Source organism: Acomys minous (genome assembly GCF_964271855.1).
Source record: "Acomys minous genome assembly, chromosome: 5".
Taxonomy (NCBI): domain Eukaryota; kingdom Metazoa; phylum Chordata; class Mammalia; order Rodentia; family Muridae; genus Acomys; species Acomys minous.
The window spans coordinates 70,671,167-70,694,869 of NC_140494.1; the positions used below are offsets into that span (position 1 = coordinate 70,671,167).

Here is a 23,703-nt window from a genome sequence, read left to right on the forward strand (position 1 = left end):
TCAGAGCTAAAGAATGCAGGTCTGTGACTTAATCTCTGGCTCTTGGCTGTTCTATGGAGCACTGTATCTGACTTGCTGCACTGAATGTTGCTGAGATGGCAGAGCTGCAAACTACACGTTTATTTTTTTCTATAGAATCAATGAAACCTGAATATTTTAATTGTTTTTTCAGCAACTCAATATTTTCTCTTTGTGTTTAATAATACTATGTTCAAGGAGATGGCATAGACATAGACATAGATTTATTGCCAATATTTAGAGTTTCATTCTTGGGCATTATTATGTATTGCAATGGATTGCTAAATGTATCTATTGGAGCCAGTGCTGATTTTTCTATGAATGAGAAAAGCTAAGATAAAAGATAAGATCCTAGGGCATAGAGGTAAATATCTTCTTAGGTCACTAGGTACCAAAAGTGCTGGCTTGGAGGAGATCCCAAAGCCAAAGACAGGAAAATGAGTTCAAGATGGGCCCCATGTCAGGAAAGTGAAATGAGAAGCCAAATGTGGCATGTAGCATCAAAACAAGGGAGTGAGGAACTGCAGAAGAGCAGAGCAGGGCACAGACATGAGAAAGTATGAATAGTCATTGGTTCTCAACTGCAGAGTACATCAGCATTGCTTGGTACACTGGGCAGAGGAGGGTGCAGTTGAGAACCTGTTGATCGTTTGGTCAGCATTAGACTGGTACCCACTGATATAAGTGGATCCAGGAGACAGGTGATTGTGACTAAGTGGCTTTCCAGGAGTTTCTAGGAAAAGGGATGGGGTGAACTAAGTTTGATAAAGGGCTGGGGATATAACAGATGCATATAACATTTTAACTTTTGTCTAGATTGGATTTTTTTAAAAGTCAAATGCATGGTTCAGATTTTATAGGGCTATAAATATGAACCTCCTCTGTATTAAGATACAAATTTAGACTCTATGCTCTTGCTATGTAAGCACACATAGGAATAACTGGCGAGCTTCCTGTGGTTTTGGGTTAACAGCTCGTGCTTTTCTCTAGTTTAGTCTGCTTTGAAAAGTACTGCCGGAGTCAGATTTTGCTTCTGAAGTGGCTTTGTACCTTGAGCAATAGATTTCTTGAACTCCCAGCATTTCCTTTGTGAAGTGTTGAGGTTACTGGGCTGCAGAAGGTCGTCATGGGGATGGCATGCAGCAGTGAACTGAAAGCCACTTATCAGAGTGCCTGGCACATAATAATTTCCCCATAAATGTTAGCTATTATTGGACTTCCAATATAAATGCTTTGTTCAGGATTGTAACTGTGTGTACTGTTTGTAGTATGTTTAACCCTATAGGTAGTCCTCTGCTTCTATAATTCATTGATAGTCTCCTGCTAAGAGTAACCTTGAGTTGACATGAAGTTATAAGCTGTATGTAAACAGTATGAATCAGAAGTTAAGGTGTATTACCAATAGCCAAGAGTCAAAACTGCCTCCAGCGAATTTTACACTAAAAGGAAGAACACTTTCTCCTATTTATTACAATTTATTTATTTGTTTGTTTTGTGTTTGTGGTTTTGTGGGGGGTTTTTTTTTGGTGGTAGTGGTTTGTTTGTTTGGAAAGATGTCATTTCAGGCTTACCTGTGTCATGGTTGCCATGCTGAGGTTAAAAAGAAAAACACAGATGTCCATTATCATCTTTTAAGTGTGGCAGTCTCTTGTCCATTGCTACACACACCAGGATAGCTGGCCCATGACTCTCACGGAGTTCTCCTGTCTCCAGCTCCCATTTGCCACTGCGGCACTGGAATTCTGGATGCAGCTGTATGATAGCAAGTTCTACATGGGTGCTGGAAATCTAAACTCAGATCCTCATGGTTATGCAGTACATACTTTCACCAGCAGTCCCCCAAGTCTCACCTCCAATAAAAACATCAGCATCTGTTGGTCCACATTGCCTGGATTCATGTTCTCACTACACCTTGAACGAGTTCGGCAACTTTGAGAAAGATACTTGACTCCTTGTGCTACAAAAGCCTCATACGCCAAATAATGAGAGTGATGGTTATAATAATGCCTATTACAGAGGACACACACACAAGCAATGGCTAGATCTTGGAAATTAAAAGAGTTTAAAACAATGTCTGGCACAAAGTAAATGCCACTATAATTTCCTATTACTTGTATTGAATTTATATTCATGTATATTTTGGAAGAGATTTGTTTGTAAGGAAAATGTTTCTTAGAAAACTATTAATTTCTTTCTCTATTCAATACAATGAGGTATATATATTAAACTCCTCTATCCACCTCTGCCATTGCCTTCTTACAAGTGTAATTGACATTTTACTTATAAACATTGTTGGTATATTAAGATAATCTAGCCTTTAATGATGTGCTAAAATAGAAGAATTAGAAGCTCCTCCTATCACACAACTTTTTAATGTGGCCTTTAAAGATGCTCTTGACTTCATTGCTGCCAAGTTCTATGATCTTTCTTCTCTCTATTCAGCACTGGCCTTTTTAATTATTAATTTATTCATACTACATCTCGATTGTTAGCCCTTCCCTTGTTTCCTCCTATTCCTCCCTCCATCACACTTCCCCCCTTCTCCCCTCCCCTATGTCTGTGATTGAGGAAGACCTCCTCCCCCTATATATGCTTTTAGGATATTGAGTCTCTTCTTGGTAACTTGTTATCATTCCTCTGGGTGCCACCAGGCCTCCCCATCCAGGGGACATGGTCAGAAATGGGGCACCAGAGTTCATGTGAGAGTCAGATCTCACTCTCCACTCAACAGTGGAGAATATTCTGTTCGTCAGCTAGGTCTTGGTAGGGGCTCGAAGTTTACTGCCTATATTCTCCTTGGCTGGTGCCTTAGTTTGAGAAGGACCCCAGGACCCAGATCTGCCTGTCATAAAGTTCTTCTAGTAGGTTTCCAGGACCCTGTGTGTCCTACTATTTCCCCATTCTTCCATGCTACTCTCACCTAAGGTCTCAATAGGATGTCCTCTCCTCTGACCTACTTTCCTGGTAAGAAAGGTTTTTCATGGGACGTATCCCTTGGACTAGTGTCTTGATAAGAGTGAGTATATACCGTTTGTCTCTTTTTGCTTCTGGGTGAACTCACTCTTTATAATTTCTAGATCAATCCATTTGTCCACAAATTTCGGGAATTCCTTGTTTTTAATAGCTGAGTAGTATTCCATAGTGTAAATGTACCACAGTTTCTTAGTCCATTCTTCTACTGAGGGATGCTTAGGCTGTTTCCATGTTCTGGTTATTATGTATAAAGCAGCTATGAACATGGTTGAGCATATGTCCCTGTTGTGTGGTAGGGCATTTTCTGGGTATATTCCAAGCAGTGGGATAGCTGGGTCTTGAGGAAGCCCTATTCCCATTTTTCTGAGAAAGTGCCAGATAGCTTTCCAAAGTGGTTGTACTAGTTTGCATTCTCACCAGCAATGAAGGAGTGTTCCTCTCTCTCCACATCCTCGCCAACATGTGGTGTCATTTGAGTTTTTGATCTTAGCCATTCTGATGGAACCTCAGTGTCGTTTTGATTTGTATTTCTCTGATGACTAAGGAGGTCGAGCATTTCTTTAAGTGTTTTTCAGCCATTTGATATTCCTCTGTTGAGAATTCTCTGTTTAGTTCCAACCCCCATTTCGCAATTGGGTTGTTTGGATTTGTGGTGTTTAATTTCTTGAGTTCTTTATATATTTTGGATACTAGACCTCTGTCAGATGAAGGGTTGGTGAAGATCTTTTCCTAGTCTGTAGGGTGTCACTATGTTCTACTGACAGTGTCTCCTGCCTTACAGAAGCTTCTCAGCCTTATGAGGTCCATTTATTAATTGTTGACATTAAGACCTGGGCTGTTGGTGTACTGTTCAGGAAGTTGTCTCCTGTGCCTATGTGTCCCAGGCTCTTCCCCACTTTTTCCTCTAACTGAATTAATGTCTCTGGTTTTAAGTTGAGGTCTTTAATCCACTTGGGCTTGAGTTTTGTGCATGGTGACAAATAGGGGTCTGATTACATTTTTCTACATGTAGACATCCAGTTAGACCAGCACCATTTGTTAAAGATACTATCATTTTTCCATTGAATAGATTTGGCTTCTTTGTCAAAAATCAAGTGAGCAAATGTGTATGGATTCATCTCTGGGTCTTCAATTCGATTCCATTGATCCACCAGCCTATTGCTTTGCCAGTACCATGCTGTTTTAATTACTGTTGCTCTGTAGTACAGCTTGAGATCGGGTATGGAGATTCCTCCGGAAGATCTTTTATTGTATAGGATTGTTTTTGCTGTTCTGGGCTTTTTATTTCTCCATATGAATTTGAGAATTGATCTTTCAATATCTTCAAAATATTTTGTAGGTATTTTGATAGGGATTGTGTTGAATCTGTAAATTGCTTTTGGTAAGATGGCCATTTTTACTATGTTGATTCTTCTGATCCATGAGCAAGGTAAATCCCTCCATCTTCTGATGTCATCTTCAATCTCATTCTTCAGAAGTTTAAAGTTTTTTTCAAATAAGTCCTTCACTTGCTTGGTTAGAGTTACTCCTAGATATTTTATGTTGTTTGTGGCTATCCTGAAGGAAGTAGTTTTCCTAATTTCTTCCTCTGCCTGTTTGTCATTTGTATACAGGAAAGCTACTGGCTTTTTTGAGTTTATTTTGTATCCTGCCAATTTGCTGAAGGTGTTTATCAGCTGTAGGAGTTCTAGGGTGGAATTTTGGGGGTCACTTATATACACTATCATATCATCTACAAATAGGGATAATTTGACTTCTTCCTTTCCCATTTGGTCCCTTGATCTCCTTTTGATGTCTTACTGCTCTGGCTGGAACTTCAAGAACTATATTGAAGAGATATAGGGACAGAGGGCAGCCTTATCTGGTTCCTGATTTTAGAGGGATTTCCTTGAGTATCTCTCCATTTAATTTAATGTTGGCTATTGGTTTGCTGTATATAGCCTTTATTATGTTTAGATAAGTGCCTTGTATTCCCCATCTCTCCAGAACTTTAAACATAAATGGGTGTTGGATTTTGTCAAATGTTTTTTCTGCATCTAAAGAGATGATCATGTGGTTTTTCTTTTTCAGTTTGTTTATATGGTGGATTACATTGATGGATTTCCGTATGTTAAACCATCCCTGCATGCCTGGAAGGAAGCCTGCCTGGTCATGATGAATGATATCTTTGCTATGCTGTTGTATTCGCTTTGCGAGTATTTTGTTGAGTATTTTTGCATCAATGTTCATAAGAGAAATTGGTCTGAAATTCTCTTTTTTTGTGTGTTGGGTCTTTGTGGGGTTTCAGTATCAATGTGACTGTGGCCTCATAGAAGGAATTTGGTAATATTCCATCCATTTCTATTTTTCGGAATAGCTTGAATAGTATCCGTATTAGCTTCTCTTTGAAGGACTGGTAGAATTCTGCACTGAAACCATCTGGCTCTGGGCTTTTTTTGGTTGGAAGACTATCAATGGTTGCTTCTATTTCTATAGGTGAAATAGGGCTATTTAAATTGTTTATCCAATTTTGGCAAATGGAATCGGTTGAGAAAATTGACCATTTCCCTTAGATTTTCAAATACTGTGGCATAAATGCCTTTAAAGTAGGATCTTATGATTCTTTGTATTTCTTCAGTGTCTGTTGTTATGTCTCCCTTTTCATTTCTGATTTTGTTAATTTGGATAGTGTTTCTCTGTCTTTTAGTTAGATTGGCTAACAGTTTGTCTATCTTGCTAATTTTCTCAAAGAACCAGCTTTTGGTTTTGTTGATTCTTTGGATTGTTCTCTTTGTTTCTAATTTATTGATTTCAGCCCTGAGTTTGATTATTTCTAGGTGTCTACTCCTCTTGAGTGTTTCTACTTCTTTTTTTTTCTAGAGCTTCCAGATGTGTTGTTAAGTTGTTTATGTGGGATGCTTCCATTTTCTTTTTAAAGGCACTTACTGCTATGAATTTTCCTCTTAGCACAGCTTTCAATGTGTCCCACAAGTTTGAGTATGTTGTTCCATCATTTTCATTGAATTTCAGGAAGTCTTTTATTTCTTCCCTTATTTCTTCCATGACCCATGTGTCATTAAGTAGAAAGTTGTTTAGTTTCCACTTGTTAGTATGCTTTTTGTTATTTCTGTTGTTGTTGAAGTCCAGCCTTAGAACATGGTGATCTGATAAGACACAAGGATCTATCCTTGAGTGAAAGTGGGGTGTTAAAGTCTCCCACTATTAATATGTGGGTATCAATGTGTGGTTCAAGCTTTGTAATAACTCTTTTACAAATGTGGGAGCCCTTGTATTCAGAGCATAGATGTTCAAAACATGATGTCTTCTTGGTTGACTTTACCTTTGAAGAGTATGAAGTGTCCATCCTCATCCTTTTTGATTAATTTTGGTTGAAAGTCTATTTTATTAGATATTAGAATGGCTACCCCAGCTTATTTCTTGTGACCATTTGCTTGGAATATTTTTCCTCAACCTTTTACTCTGAGGCAATGTCTGTCCTTGTGGTTGAGATGTGTTTCTTGAATGCAGAAGAATGTTGGGTCATGTTTATGCATCCATTCAGTTACTCTGTGTCTTTTTATTGGAGAATTGAGACCATTGATACTGAGAGATATTAATGACCAGTGATTGCTAAGTGCCTTCATTTTTGGTATTTGTAACAGTCGAGATTTTGTGAGGTTGTGATTTTGCGATGGTACAGTTACCTATTTCCTATGTAGTTTTGGTTGTAGTTTGACCTGTTGGGGTGGAGTTTTCCTTCTAGTAACTTCTGTAAAGCCGGATTTGTGGCTAGGTACTGTTTGAATTTGTTTTTGTCATGGAATATCTTGTTTTCTCTGTAAATGGTTATTGATAATTTCGCTGGATATAGTAATCTTGCCTGGTATCTGTGTTCTCTAAGGGTTTGCAGAGCCTCTGTCCAGGCCCTTCTGGCTTTCATGGTCTCTGCTGAGAAGTCAGGAGTAATTCTGATATGTTTGCCTTCATATGTTACTCGACCTTTTTTTCTTGTCGCTTTTAATATTTTTCCTTGTTCTGTATATTTTGTGTTATTATTATGTGGCGGGAAGATTTTCTTTTTGGGTCTATTCTATTTGGTGTTCTGTAGGCCTCTTGTATGCTCATATGCTCCTTCTTCAAATTGGGGAAATTTTCTTCTATTATTCTATTAAAGATATTTTCTGGGCTGTGGAGTCGGTTGCCTTCTCTTTCTTCAATCCCTATTATTCTCAAGTTTCATCTTTTCATGTTGTCTTTTATTTCTTGAATGTCCTGTGTCAGGAGCTTTTCAGATTTAGCATTTCCCTTGATGGTTGTTTCCAGTTCTGCGATTGTATCTTCAAGTCCTGATGTTCATTCTTCCATTTCTTGCAATCTACTAGATAAGGCCACCTCTTAGATGCTTGCTTTCTTCTCTGATGCCTCTTGATCACGTTTTTCTTCTGTGTGTTCCTGTATCATAGCTTCCATTTTTATCTTCAGGTCTTGAACTGTTTTAATGATTTTCTTCATCTGGTTATTTATATTTTTCTGAAATTCTTCAAGTGCCTCTTTATATGACTCTTTTAACTCTTCAGCCCTCTTGTTTGCCTCCTCCTGCATTTGTTTACAGATTTTATTTGTTTCTCCCATTATCATCTTCTTTACTAAGGACTTGAGGTCATTTTTTGACTATCCATTGCTGTTAGGTTCTCCAGGTTGTTTTCCTTGGGATTGCTGGGATCTGGAGATGCCAAACTGTTTTGGTTTTTGTTAGCGTTCTTTCACTGTCCCTTTGTCATTTTGGTGGCTCTGATGTTGGAAGATAGTTTGTAGTGACCTTTGCTGGTTGAGAGTGGATAGTTGATGACTGATTATAGGTCGGGGGCTCTTGCTTGTGTGGATCAGGGAGTATTTTCGTGGAACAGGCAGGTGATCTGGTTTCACTCCTGGCGATTTTCCTTTACACCGTGGGCTCCAGGCTGAGTCAGCCAAAGTAGGTTTCTGTTTGGATCCTTTCACTTTACTGCTATAAGTCAGATCAGCAGTTTTGGGACCTATAATAAGGTCAGCACACAAACGTTCTGGTTGTGTAATTTGATCCCAGCTGCCTGTCCTTCCTGCTGCTTTGTAACCAAGACTCCAGGTAGATCAGATTTTCTGGGCTGTAGCTGTCTTTTAGCTCTGTCTCTATACCCTGTAGAAGTGTCCAGCCTCTCCCAGAACTATAAGCCTGGAGGGACCAAGATTTCTCTGGGACAGCAATTCGACACTGTGAGCAAGACCCACATCTTGTCTCCCGATAACGTGAGAGTTCCTGCCTTGCTCGGGCTAGGTGCCCCAGCTAGGATCTCTCGTTTGGGTAGTGCAGGGCCAGTGCCTTGTGGCTGGGTGGGCGGCTGAAGACATTAGGGTTGCAGAGCTCTGGCGGTCTCCCGCGGCCCTGGTCTTTGACATATGAAAGTGTCTTTCTGCAGGGCATCTTAGATGAGATATGGGTTCCCTCCCTGTGACACTGTTTCCCAAACCATACCTGCTGTCACCTGACACCTAAGCATGTCCACCAGCACCAAGCTTTGCTTTCCTCCTCAGGGATTCAGGATGGATGGTACCATACTTGTACTTTGGGGGCTCAGTGCACCCCCATGCTCTTTCTTCTGGAAGCTCTATTCTCACATCTACTCCATCCATCTCAGGCCCAGCCACCTATCCGCAAGCCTGGTAACATTTTCACTTGAATTCCTCATCACTACATCACATTGAACGTGCGTATCTTCCAAATAAACTTTCCTTGCAGGCCCGTGGGTGTTACAGTACCCTGTGACAATTAGTATTAATCTTCCATTTAACACTGAGGAGGCAGGGATCTAGGCACACGTAAGGAACTCTCTGGACTCAGTTTGTGACAGAGACTGTCTGTTATGGATGGTTCTCTGCTCTTGACTGTAGATCTGATATGACCACCTGTTTCAAATCTCTACTGCCTTGGCTTTCCAGCAATGATGGACTATATTAAGCCAAATAAGCCCTTTCTCCCATAAGTTGTTTTTGTGAGGGCATTTTATCAGAGCAACAAGTAAAGCATCTAAGACAGCCTGGTATGCCTGTGACTAGCATCTGGTCTTACCATGGTGTTGCAGCCTCCTCTGCCCCATACCTTTGCATTCTGAACTTTCACTACATGTTCCTTTTCATATTGGGCTTCACTACCTCCTGCCTTTTTGTGTCATGACCTCATTGTAGCAGTTTCCTCCCAGGACGTGGTGGTTCCTCTGCAGCATTCTTCTTGTAATTCATCCTTGCTTCCACCAGTGGGTTGAACATTTTGACAAGCCACTCAATCGTCCCAGGGCTTTCCTGTGTGCCTTTGGATAAGTGATGTCTTCAGAGTCTCCACTTGCTCCTTTGCATTCCTCTGGGCCTTGTTTACACTATGTGACAAACAGCCACTTTGTTTTACATGTAGGAAGATGGGATATATTCTTTAAATATCTTCCAATTATATCTAGCATAGCATCTGGAACAAGTAATACATACTCACAATGCATGCGACCACTAGATATTACCCTTGAAAAAGACAGAGAAGAAACTTGCCCCCAAATCCTTTAGTACATAAATAAGTATATACATAAGGAATTATGATAGGCAGATTTGGGCCCAGGGGTCCTACTCAAACTATGGCACCAGCCAATGAAAATACATGTAGTAAACTTCAAACGCCTACCCAGATCTAGCCAATGGACAGGACATTCTCCACAGTTTAGTGGAGAGTGGGGTCTGACTTTCACATGAACTCTGGTGCCCCATATTTGACCACATCCCCTGCATTGGGAGGCCAGATGGCACTCAGAGGAAGGATAGCAGGCTACCAAGAAGAGACTTGATACCCTTTGAGCATATACAGGGGGAAGAGGTCCCCCTCAGTCACAGTCATAGGGCAGCAGAGTAAGGGGAAAATGGAAGGGAGGGAGGAATGCGAGGATACAAGAGATGGGATAACCACTGAAATGTAATATGAATAAATTAATAAAAACATTAAGGAAAATAAATAAATAAATAAATAAATAAATAAGGAGTCAGAAGTCCTGAGGTAGGCATTTTTGAGTTTAGAAGCTACGTATTGAGATGTATGCCTCCTTCTACTCATGACACATTATATCTAGTGGATTTTGACATCATTAATATGAATTTGTATTTCAGAATAAATTTATTATTTATTAAACATGAATTTTACTTTAAAAATCAAGCCATCCACAGTAGCAAGTCTAAGAAAATAACCTAGCAGTTGTGAACAGGTAATAGGAGGCTTGAAGGTGCTGTGGTATGTGACAGTTTGTCTGCATTTGATGGGCAATTGTTGACTAGTGGAGAGCGCACATCAGTCAGCCTGGAAAACAGTGTTTGCCTGGGCTCCCTAAAACCTCCTCATGACAAAATGAGAAAGCCAGCGCTTTTCAGTATAATGTCAAGGGTAAAGCAACGAAGGTCATCTGGCAGATGTTTCTAGTTCTCTGAGACAAGGTTTCTCAGCTCTTTGAGGTTGCTGGTTACAGAGCCAGTGTTGCCATCCAAATCTAGGGAGTGGACGGCCACCCTCCCCCATGCTGATTCCCTTTCCTGCAGTCTGTTTGAGCAAGCTGCAATATCTTAGTTTCCATTTCTATCTGCATATATGAGCACTGGCTGATCATCCTCCCTTATTTTAGAAGTTTTAACAGCCCGCTTCAGCAGGCTTTCCTTTCAGGCCTTCCACCAGCAACTTTTACCTCTATGACAAGGCTCACTTGAATTACAGGCCTCAAAGCACTTCTTAGTGGGAGGACACAAATAGACTGTGGTTGGAGGTCTGTTTATTATGTGGTTCAGAAACCCTAAACATGCAAAGAATTCTGAATACTGAAACGTAGAAAATTATATCCACTATGCAGGAATGCAGTTCTGATTCGAATTCCAGTCATTTCAGAGATTAAACGTACAGCACCACAAAACTGCTCTCAGTTCACACTTGCTACAAATCTCATACCACCTGCACTGCTGACCAACTGGCTACTAATGCAAGAGTTCCCGTATGTAACCCTTTCATGACTTGGGAAAACACTATACGAGAAGTCTGGTAGTAAAACAGCAAAATCAGCCCTGGAAGGCGTCATGTGTTCCTTGGTTATGTCCCCTCCTGGAGAAGCATGTGTCTCACCAGCAGGGAGCTTCAAGAGTGTTCAGAGATTTCGCTGCAGTCTCGTTATGCAGCATGACTGGCTGCCAGTGTGAAGTGGATACCTGTCCCCTGCCATCCTTGGACTTTGGCAATTCCAGTCTTGATATTCCCTGACTAAAGACCTCTCTACCCTCCTGGTCTTTCTGATATGTCTAGTACTCACCCTGAAACTAAGGAGCTCACGTAAACTTAACCATGAGCATAAATTAAGGTGTAGTCCCAGGAGCCCCATCACGAACACGGAGATCCTCCTAACTAAATGAGTGAGAATTTCAAGGGTCTGTAGCCTATTCCTGGGAACCAAAGGCAGAGACTAAATATGTTCTTTGTTATAAAGCATTCAGAAAATACAATGTAAATTAGATCCTTGTAAGCCACAGAAAGCCAAAAGGAGAAACTTCCTGGGCTTATGATAGAAAAACTCACTTAAAAGTTTTTATTTGAACAAATCATAAGTGGGCTTTGAACACACTAATACATTCTCTTTTTGTGATCATTCATTCTGTGATATTAGCTAAGCCCTGTTGTCACTAGAAATACTGTGAAACCTAACTAATTATTTTGTTTGTATACCATAGTAAAGAGAAAATATGAACTGTTTGAAGTTATTCTCACTTGATTTCAATCTAAATGAATCTGAGGTGTGAAACCTCAAGAGCAATGGAGGATAACCCCAAAGTTATGAGGTATCCAGCACTGGGAACTGTAAAGAATTTGGGAAAGCAGGCAAAAGAGAAATATGGAATTTTTGTTGACCCAAGTCTAACTCTTGGTGTTATGTTTTTAATCTAAATCAAGAAGTGCCTTGAAATGTCGTGTTGTAAATTTCTCTCTCTCTCTCTCTCTCTCTCTCTCTCTCTCTCTCTCTCTCTCTCTCTCTCTCTCTCTCTCTCTGTCTCTGTCTCTCTCTCTGTCTCTCTCTCTCTCTCTCTGTCTCTCTCTCTCTCTCTCTCTCTCTCTCTCTCTTTCCTGTAATTGGAGCAACATACTAATTTCTACAAATTGTCACTGCCAACAGAGAGCAATAACCTGACAGACTTGTACCGGAGAGAAGAGCACATTCAGGTGACAGGCAATGGCCACATTCAGAGTCCTCGCTTTCCCAAGAGCTACCCAAGGAACCTGCTTCTGACATGGCGGCTCCGTTCCCCAGAGAAAACACGGATACAGCTGGCCTTTGACCATAAATTTGGACTAGAGGAAGCAGAAAATGATATCTGTAGGTAAGAGAACATAATCCTCGCTAGTGTTCTAGTCAAAGGGGTGAATGCGAGTTAAAGCATCACATTGAATATTCCTCTTAAACTCTTTGGAGTTACCCATGCCATTCCTGTATTAGCTACTTTCCCCATTTCTATTTAAAAGCAGTTTGAGGAAAAAGGATGTACTTTTGCCCACTGTTCGAGGGTATCATTTCAGTTGTAGTTACTGGTTACAGGGTGTCAACTGTCAGGAAGAAAAGAGGGACTGATGTTAGTAGGCATTTTGTTTTCTCCTTTTCATGGACTCTAAGACCCTAGCTTGGAGAACAGTGCCACCATCAATATGAACAATCCCAATGGCCATTCTTTTTAAAAACTGTTTCATTGGTGTTGCAGAAGACCCATGGAAGTGTTCACTGCCATCAATCACAATTGCATGTTTCCCTGCAAAGAATAGATTCTGTGGGGATCTCTGAACTTCCACGGCACGGAGAGGCCTTTGTGAGCAGGTAGATGCATCCAATCCAGGTCCCCCAGAACTGCCTACCCTGGTTAGTGTCTGGCACAGGCACAGAGAGCAAAGCTCCTGCTTGGTCGAGTGACTGCAGAGATGGTGACAGAGAAGCAGGGTGCTGCCTTCCTGACTCTTCCCTGATAGGCATGAGAAGGAAGGCAGGAGACCTAGGGATCTGTGTGCTCTTCAGAGATGTCTGTTTCTTGATGGGGGAAAGTTGAAAGCAGGCTAATCCCCATCCCTCATTAGAATGCTTCTCAGAGATGGTTCAGGCTGTTGTTCTTTGACTTGTTGGCACACAGTACCTTACTCCCTTAATTACCCTGCTTGAGACATGGGGAGGAATTTTTTCCTCCCTGTGCTTTACTGGCTGTACTTGTTCTGCATTGCCAATGAACTCCTGAACTACTAAATCCTTTCAACAGTTTATTTTCCTTTGAATGACAAAAGGAGGTGCGTCCGATTTGGTTGTCCTTTGTTGCATATTTATTATGCTGACAGCTTTTATTATGCTGCTATTTTTCCCAGAAAATAACAGTGTTGACCATTATTTTCTAGGACCACAGAGGGTAATATATGCCAGAAAGCAGAGACAAATACACATGAGAAGAGCTAGTTAATATTTACAAAGAGAATAGATTACGCTGATCTTGTCTCTTTTCAACCTTGAAAAAGAGAACTAATCTTTCTTTGTGCTGACAAAAAAAAAAGGGGGGGAGGAAAAAGAAAAGCGCTATTAAAAAAGTGTTAAGGGTGATAACATGGATGGTAGAATGATCTGTTTCCATCTAGGATATGTTTGACACTGTCCATCAGGGCAGGGAAGTCAAAGCAGCTGGTCAGTGTGCAATGCCAGTCAAGAAATGAGCAGTGATGAACGCTTGGTGGTCAGCTATTTCTTGTTACTGTGCTACCCAGGACCGAGGCCCAGAGAATGGTGCCTCCACAATGGCTGTGTCTTCTCTGCTCAACTAACCTAATAAAGATAATTTCCCACATGCTTCCCCAGAGGCAGGCATCCCTAGTGATTCTAAATCTCATAAAAGTTAGAAATTGTGTATCATCATGGGCACAAAATATGCATGGTTGGCAGTTTTGTTTTCTCCACTGCACACAATGCGCTAACATCTGCTGAGTGTCCTGCAGTTCAATGCAATTCTGGCCTAGTCACTTGGGTTTGCATCCAGCTCCCCAGGACAAGAGTTAGATCACATGAATTTCCCCTTTGTTGAATGGCATGTCTCAGGCCTCCAGTCTTCTGCCCTACCAACCGTGATCAGAAAGCCCCACAAACCCTCCTTGGCTTTGGCTGAATTGCCATCACAGCTCACAAAAATATCACAGAGCCCCTTGGCTTATTGGTTACCAGTTTAGGATGCAGCCCAAGATTTCCCCACAGAAGAGATGAACAAAGTAGACCACATGGAAAGAGCACCTTCTCCAAACAACCTTGACACGTTCACCAACCCAGAAGTTACAAGCATTGTAGAGTTCATTACGTGACTTCTGGGCATGGGTGGTGATTGAAGTCATTCTCCAGGTCCTCCCTTCAGCTGGAGATCTGGGGATGCAGTTCTAACCTCCAGTCATTCTTTGAGCGTGCTGGTGCACTGCCTCCATCCTGAAGTCCACATCAATGGGCCCATTGTTAGCATAAACCGAAGTGAAAAACAGAAGATTCTCTCCTCATTCTATCACTTGGAAACTCCAGAGGTATTAGGGGAGAGACAAAGACAAGGGCCAGATGTCTGTTTTCTTGTTACAGAAAGGAAGCTACTGGTGAAATGAAATTTGATCCTACACAATATTCAAACAAGTATTGGGTGGCTTATTTTCTGGACCATTCATCCATTCAAGTTGCTTCTCACATTTTCCAGGATGAGGTAGAATGATAAAAGGATGAAGTAGATGAAACAGAGCCCAGCTCACAGTCCTCACTAGCCTGGGATGTGTGCTTCATAGGGACTCAGCTTAAAATTACACTAAAAGTAAAAGTGAAACAGTATTATTAAAAATCTTTCAAATAGATTGTGTGTACAGTAAATAGTATTTACACATATTATATGTAAAATAAAATGCAATTCATTTCTTATGATCTTCTCCCTCACTGATTTTATATATATGTATATATACACACTTTATTGCTTGAATAGTAGTAACTCTTTCTCAGTGCTTTTTACCTTCCAAGAACCATATAAACACTAAATGATTAATTTACACAGCACTCAGCAGATGTCTAGCTAGTAAAATTTTATAAACTTTATTTTGCCTACAGAGAAACTGAGGCAAAGGGCAAAAGAGCCCTATAAATCACTGTCAGGAATATTTAGTCAGTATATTGTTATTTAAAGCTCCTCTTTAAAACTGCCCTTCCCAATGCAGTGAAAACCCTGCAGTGAGTAAAAGCAGCAAGTGGCAGTTGTTTTTCTGCACATTCAGACCTGATACATCTTATGCTGCTTTATAACAGGGAAAAAAGACACGTGAGACGTCTGCCTCTGTTCACAAGAGTGCCTGACACTTGCTTGCGACTTTGTGAAGTACTTGGGGGAAAGGTGGAGATGAGGAGTCAGAGTTTTGACCAGCTGTAGGATAGACTGTTTAATTGATCTTTAGAATGGACCAGGACCAGAGGGGGTCCTGGAATAGAATAGATGCTCCATAAAGAATGTAGGTATGTCACAGATGGAACATTAAGCTGGCACGGGTAGAAGCACTACAAGCAGCAATAGTTAATGGATGTGTGCTGTTGTCTATAGTCTTGGGAGTCTATGTTTCTGTGACCAGTGCTAAAAAGTGATCCTGTGTCAACGCATACAAAGCTTATCCACCCCCTGCTGGAATCAACCAGCAGCTACTGATTAACACCCATAGACCCTTAATATTATATACTTTCTTTTATGAAAAAAGCATATGTTATCATGTGGTTTTTGTAAAAGACAATTAAAAAAATAGACTCCTTGGTCTATGGAGATGTCAAGCACATACTTCTAAAGGAAGCCTGAGTGGATCAAATTGATTCAAAATGAAAAGAAGGTTCACGCAGTGACATGTAATTCAACTTACCTCTGGTGGGTGTTAACAGTTTACAGCTATTTATTTTTCCCAGAAAATATTGTAACCTTCATGTTCTGAAAGCTCCTTTTAACTATATAGGCCGTTGTAATTGTCGTAATGGGGTATATCACTTTTCTCTCGGGTAGATTTTTGAATTTCAAGTTTGGAAAGCATTGCCTAAACTAGTTTTTTGGCTTTGCACATTTCTCCGGGTCATTGTTTTTAATTAGTTGGTAAGTCATAGGAAGTCAATGTTAGTCTTGATTTCTCAGCACCTAAAATCAACTTTAGTAAAAACACTAAGGAATTGTTTCCAGGTATGATTTTGTGGAAGTTGAAGATATCTCTGAAACCAGCACTGTTGTCAGAGGCAGGTGGTGTGGCCACAAGGAAATCCCTCCAAGGATAACATCACGAACAAACCAGATTAAAATCACATTTAAGTCCGATAACTACTTTGTGGCAAAACCTGGATTCAAGATTTATTATTCTTTTGTGGTGAGTAGTTGAACCATCCTGTTATTAAAGCAGACACTGGATTCATAGCATAAGAATCATTTTGTGTGATCATTTTGTGGTCTGAGGGATAATGTACTTAATTCCTTATGGCATGTTTTATTTCTTCCCTATGGAGAAAATCTTAAAGAAAGTCTTTGTTTGTAAGGCAAACCGTTTAGATCTAGTCTGCCAAACTTGGAGCAGTGAATTTTGAAGGGAAAATAGAAATGGGAAAGAGTCTATAGTGTGGCCAATTCAACCAAAGCAAGATAAGTATATATAGCCAGGTGTGTGTGCGTGTGTGTGTGTGTGTGTGTGTGTGTGTGTGTGTGTGTATAACATGCTTTAAAAGTTAAAAAAGAAAACAAGTATTTCCCTCTTTGCTATGAAAAATTGTTGGCAAATGTTACTGTAGAATTAAAATCCTGCTGATTGTAGCTGATATAAAGCCTCAGAGTTGAGAAGGGCCTGTGCTGCTGGCCATGAGCCTCAGAGTCAGCAGCACCTTCAGGACCATGAAGTCCTGCTTTAGGCCCAGGAATCTGAATCCTGTTTGATACACTCATGCTTTTTATAATCCGCCTTCTGCCTGAACCTCTTAGGAGCCATTTTCAACATCAAATGGTTCTGAGTATTTAGAAATACTCAACCTCTTAGTAACCTGGAATCTACATTAGAGCTAATCCTAGCTACTGGGCCACACATGGCCATGCATCTTCATGTATGCTGCTCTAAATGGCATCAGTTTGTTGGGTCTTTTTGTCTTTTATATTTTAATCGAATTTAGAATAGAAAAATATCTTGCTGTTTTTAACAGCTGTTTCCTTGAATTGTTCTGAGCTATTAAACAAATAGTAAGTTGTACATCAGAACACTATTGATGAAAAGCTAGCATAAGCTGACACTGGTTCAAGTTTTAATTTGGAAATAATCTATCCATCATGGTTTACATCACTGCAGACTTATGTGGTACTGTGAAACATTGAAACTAGGTGTGAATGTTCAGTTTCTCCATTTCTTCCCCTTTAATGTATGTAATCAGTGATACATCTGTTTATACTTGTTCATGGCAAAGTGGACTTGGCCCATTCAACTAGTGATGAGCAGACAGGCTTAGAGAAAGTTCTATCAAGGACTGCCACTCCAGGACATATGCCTTCTGTGATGCCTTAGACATTGGTCCATAAGTCAGAGATACTTTTTTCTTTCTATTATTATTATTATTATTATTATTATTATTATTATTATTATTAATTTTGTATTCATTGTTTGTATGTAGGGGAACAAATGTGTGGATGAATTTGTCCATTAGGTGCTTGTGGAGATATATGCTAATTTCTCTACCTTACTTTTTAAGCTTTTATTTATTCATTGATAATTTCATACATGAATACAGAATACAGGCTAAGTAATATATTCTGCCTCCCTACTTCCCCCTCCAATTATTCCTGGATAATCGCCAGGAAAATCTCTCAATCTCTCTCTCTCTCTCTCTCTCTCTCTCTCTCTCTCTCTCTCTCTCTCTCTCTCCTCTCTCTGTCTCATCTCATCTGTCTCTCTTTCCTTCCCTTACCCCCTCTCTTCCTCCCTTCCTCCCTTCCTCCCCTTTCCCCACCTCACTCTTACACTTCTCTGAGATATATTACTGTTGCCCCTAGCCCACATACCATCATCCATTGGCACCCTACTCTGGGCTACACCATTGAAAAGAAGTCTCTCCCTCTGTGACCATCAACTGCCAATTGCTCTTCAGTTGGGGGTGGGGCTGGGTACTTTATGATCTCCTTGACTTCCCAGGCTGGAATGTTGGCTGCTTTATCTTGTGTAGCCCTTATCCAGGCACCAACTGATGTTGAGTGTTCCTGACTGCCATGATCCTATTGTGTTCAGAAGACATTATTGTAGCAATCTTCTCCTACCTCTGGCTTTTCTGCTACTGTGTCCATGATGTTCCACAGTCACTTATTCTCTGTTCCTTAATTAGTTGTGAGTCTGTGTTAACTGTCATCTTAGCATAAAAAGCAGACTCTCTGATGAGGGGTGAGAGTTACACAATGGGTGCAAAGGTAAGTATTTAGAAGACATTTGATACTATGTCCCCTAAGCAAAATAATAAGTTCTCCCTAGGGCCTATGACCACCACAGGCATGGGTTCAGGTTTACTGTACCAGCCATGTGTTTCTAAGTCTGGATCAAGCCTTAAACCCAATTCAAAATCTTTTGCTTACCTCCATAGCATTCATGTCACTATTTTGACATTAGGCGTATCTTGCCAGGCCAGTCATTACTGTGGCTTGTAGGGTTCACAGATGGGTCAAATCATTGACACCTTTTCTCCTCCAATGTCTTGTGGCACCATGAAAGTTAGCAAGCCGGGGAGGCAGCTTCTGTTCTTCCAGGTCAGTGCCAGTTTGCTCTCTCCATGTCTTATAGCCAACATGTGTGATGTCTTCAGCAATAAGGCCATATTACCTAGTTCTAGTGAGTAACCAAGAACACAGTCTGTATGATTTGGGAGGATCTTTGGGGACATGCCCTCCCCCATCCAGAAACTTGACACTTGGAACTAGGTTCTTTGTTTCTCTCACTGAAACCAGTTATCTGTTTGGGATTTACTAAGTGGTCAGCAGGTCTCCAAGATTCTCCTGCCTCTGCCCTCCCTGCCCCGGAACTATAGTTACCATCACAGTTGTCTGGTATGTGATGCTGGGGATCTGAACTCAGCACCTCATGCTTGCACAGCAAGCAGTCTATCCACAGAGCTGCCATCTCCACAGACATCTCATTTCTAATAACAACACTGTTGTGGTAAAACAGCTGCGCAGTACATATATGATCTTATAAAATAATGAATGGACTCATGTGAGAAGTTAGGGGCCTTAATGCAGCCTTTCCACCCACTCTCTATCCAATGTTAAGTGGGATATTAGACAGCTATGGGGGTCCATGGAAGCATCACTGGAAATGGACCATGAGAGGAAAGAAAGAAAACTCAGTTTAGCAGAGCTTAAGAAGTGCTGGTTAAAATTTCTATAGAGTCTGACATCAAGCGATTTATTGTAGGCCTATTTAAGCACAGTACAGTTTTGGAAAAAAAAGCTTCCTGGTATAATACAATCCTTGGTGCACAAGGAAAAATAATCACATCAAGACTCAACTCATAGCACCAGTGTGTATGAAGAGATTTCTATAGCATAAGGACCTAGGAACTGATGTGGTTTTTGACTGAGATAGTGTAGAGGTGAGAGGGCTATATACATGTGGCAGCTCCTCTAAAGATGGGTTATATTGACTGAGAAACAAAGCCAAATATAAAGACTTAGGAAGGTAGAGTATGGACACTCAGGTGAGGTCTGGCTCTGCAGATAGCAAAGGTTACCAGGTCATTCGCAACATTTCCTCCCAACCTTCTAGGTGAAAACAGGTGCTCATTTCCTCCTGGGGGGAGACAATCCTGTGTGATTAAAATTCCTAGTTAACTCGGTGATCTGTGGTGCAAGGACCTTTGTGCTCCCAACAGACAGAAGTCATGGTCTGAGGTCAACTGCTGAAAATCAACCCCCTTTGTTATCTTCACAGCTACGTTCAACTGTACCTTACAGAAAGAAAATGTGCATGAGACTGCTGTGTTTTCCTTATTAATCTCTGTTTCATTGAAGTGCATATACCTTTTGTAATAAACTTCTTGCACTAAATATGGAAAGTTAGGATCAAAGAGTTTGGGGACCTAAACTGCGAAAGGCAAAATGAGTGCAATGTCTAGAATCTAGAAACTCTATAGACAGGTGAATTTTTAACAGAATTCTTCTGCCTGATTTTCCTTCAGTAGGTATAGAAAATGTCATGTGTCTTGAACATGGTGTTTGGAAAATCACTTTATTTCTATGTGTATTTTACTTAGAGAGACTTTGTAAAGCAAAATTTGAAGAAGTAAGTGGGCCTTGATGTAAGTTAATAGAGATACAGTGTATTTAAAGTGTTCAGCAGCTAACAAGTCTATAAATAGTGATTATCAGGATAGTAAGTGTGTCTGGGGCTGAACGAAACTGTTTTGTATCCCCCCTGTTTGAGTAGTAGTAGGCATTCTAGAAAGTTGAGCTTTAGGAATTGTTTTCAAGGAGTCAGGACATCCCTGTAAAGAGAGGGATGGAGCCCTTAATCCTCAGTCTTTCTGATTGGGCCTCACAGCGGGTATCTTTCTACCTCAGTGACTCTTCAAATACACCAGGGCACATCTTCTTTCACAGGCATCCTCAGAGGCTGTACGTAGTAGGTTCTCGGAGACATAAAGACTCAAGATACTGGAACTAGATGTACATGTCCAGTTTTCATACAGTTTTAGGAGAAGTCCGACTTATATTTTAATCAAGCTTTATTATAAGAGAATGTGGAGGACTAATGAGTGACTCTGAAATAATGTGACTTGTGATGGGAATGAATCTTTTTTTTTTCATTTTCCTTTTTTTATAACATTTTATTTTTTTATTAATTTATTCTTGTTACATCTCAATGGTTATCCCATCCCTTGTATCCTCCCATTCTTCCCTCCCTCCCATTTTCCCCTTATTCCCCTCCCCTATGACTGTTCCTGAGGGGGATTACCTCCCCCTGTATATGTTCATAGGGTATCAAGTCTCTTCTTGGTAACCTGCTGTCCTTCCTCTGAGTGCCACCAGGTGAGACAGAGGGGAGGACATTCTATTGGGACTCTAGATGAGAGAAGCATGGGAGGATGGGAATGAATCTTACATCTAGGCTTTGTTTAATGTGCTTGGAATCCAGTCTTCCACCTTTTCCCCCAGCACCTGTCATAGTGCCCTCCAGAGCAGACAGGTGAGACAGCTGTACAATACGGCATGCTTCTTACTGGAGGCACGCTTCCCCTGCAGCTGATAGTGTGCTGTTGGACAAGGTTTTTATTTTATGCCTTTTCAACTGCAACACTGGGATTGGTATAAGGTTTTGGAAAGATAAGAATGCTTCTCTCTACATACTTAGTGCTCAGTAATGATGATACTTACCTTCCCCATCACTAATATCAGTCTCCTCCAGACAAGCAACAACTAACTTTTCGAAGATAAAAGGAGTACAAACATTTAATCCCATACATAATCTACAGAGTGCCATGTACCAGAAGTTTGTAGACATGACTCTTCTCTGACAAACTGTGACCCATAAAAGAGCTGCATGGCTCCACTTCCTTGCTCTGTCTTTCTCCTCATTTCCCTCCCCTTGTAGGACTAGATGGCTCCAGGAGGCACAATTAGGCAGAGTGTATAACACTATAACACCCTTGTTTGATGCAGCTATCTAAATAAATGAGGACCGCCCACCTCCAATCCAGTTTGTGGTGGAGTGAATAAAATGTGGCACATAGTTAGGAAAAACCTCCTAATGTTTAGTTAAATCTAGCATTGCACACAGTGTTCATGGGCAGAGGACAGCCAAGACACTGCTGTGAATTTCAGCTCCGCTATCTATGGCTTCAGTTTCCTCAACTCCACAATGAAAATGATGCTTATGACACTGCTTTTCATGGTTAAATTATCCTAAGCCACTCTGCGTGGAATATATTAATCACTGAGATCAGTACTATAGTCACCATCAATGGTATTACTACAACACCAAGTGCCACGTGATGTATGTGTATATAGGTATGAATGTATATGTACAACGTGGAAAGTATGTATGTGCAATTGCATGCATGCAAGTGTATGTGTGCACACTTATAAACTCTGAACATATTTCACTTCCTTCAACCAAGGAAGAAATATCTTATTGTATGTTATAATAAACACAATAACTCCAAATCTTATGGTACAATATTTACACATATGTCTATTTAATAGTAAATAAAATTATTTTAATTTTAAAAAAAGAATGGTCATTGTAAACTGACTCAAACCTTTTCTGTTAATAAATTTCAGTATATTTAATACATTGAAATGTGCTACATCCCCCACTATTATCACTTTTGAAAATTGTTTTAAGGCAATTGTATTAAAGAAGTCTTTTTAGTCTTACCCCTATAGTGAATTTACCTTGAGTGGACCCATGAAGATTCCATAGAGATTATAGCTTAAACAAATCAAATATTCATTTACAAGTAACTGCTGAATATAGAAGGGAATGGAAGCTTTGGAAGAAGAGGAAGAGAGAGAGACAGAAGAAGGAAACCCTGAGTTTAACAAGATAAACCCTCTGCCACAGTTCCATGGGTGCTAATATTACTCATTGATAATCTCCAGTTTGTGAAACATAAGTGAAATTATCAACAATAGAAATGAAGAAACCTAATTCTCATTGTAAGCTGAATTATTTTTAATGTAATATTCTATTACTTCTTTGAGAATTTCATGCAATGTACTTTAATATTTGATCACTCCAATGAGCTGAACTATTTTTTAAGTTAGTTTGTATAAAGATTATTTGAAGGGTCAATACAAATAGGTAAAAGAGAGCAACGTGGTGAGAACTGGGGAGGGTCTCAGACAACTGAAAGAGTCAAAAAGGATGATTTGAAGCAAAATGGCATGTGAACTCTGAATCATTAGAAGGAAGTGATTTGAGGCTGTAGGAGAAGAGCAAATGCTAAACCACAAAAGCATCTGGAGCAGAGGCAAATGATGTCATGCCTTAGGTCTTGGCAATTGTTTTGGTGTGTGCTTTGACATCCCAGATGCTGACAGAAGAGAGTATCAAGGAGGGTCACAGAACCAAGAGGTGGGCTTGGCAGTACAGACTTATAATCAAGTTTACTTAGGAGTCTGACACAGGAGACTCACAAGATCAATGCCTGCCCAGGTTACATAGTGAGTTCAAACCCAGCTTGGGTAATTTAGCAAGACCTAGTTTCAAAAAAGGAGAGAGAGAGAGAGAGAGAGAGAGAGAGAGAGAGAGAGAGAGAGAGAGAGAGAGAGAGAGAGAGGTTGAGCTACAAGTCAGTAATACAGCACTTGCCAACCATGTTCAAGACACTGGTTTCAATATCTAATACTGCAGAAAGTGAGAAAACAGACATTTCTTATTCCTATTCTTGGTCCATCCTATTTTCCACACATCTTAAGGTTTTTGTGTTTATATTGGACTAAATAGCTAAACCAGAAGGTCAGGTAAGACCATATGCTAAAAACTGGTCAAGACACTGAGCAGAAAGAAAGCCAGGAGGGTGGTCATGGGCAGACACACAGTAGGGACAAATGCTCCAAAGTCCCTGAGTCAGTTGTGCTGGCCCACAAAGCTGGCAGCTTCTGTAGGTTGGTTATACA

General features: G+C 40.4%; 1 protein-coding gene across 1 annotated transcript in view; it reads left to right on the forward strand.

The window, feature by feature from the left end:
* Positions 1–23,703, forward strand: part of PDGFD (platelet derived growth factor D) — a 209,416-nt gene that overhangs the window by 121,639 nt on the left and 64,074 nt on the right. Inside the window, exons 2-3 of the mRNA XM_084781507.1 lie at positions 12,183–12,387; positions 16,255–16,435. Coding sequence (XP_084637633.1) covers positions 12,183–12,387; positions 16,255–16,435 — 386 coding nt within the window. The remainder of the gene's footprint in view (positions 1–12,182; positions 12,388–16,254; positions 16,436–23,703) is intronic.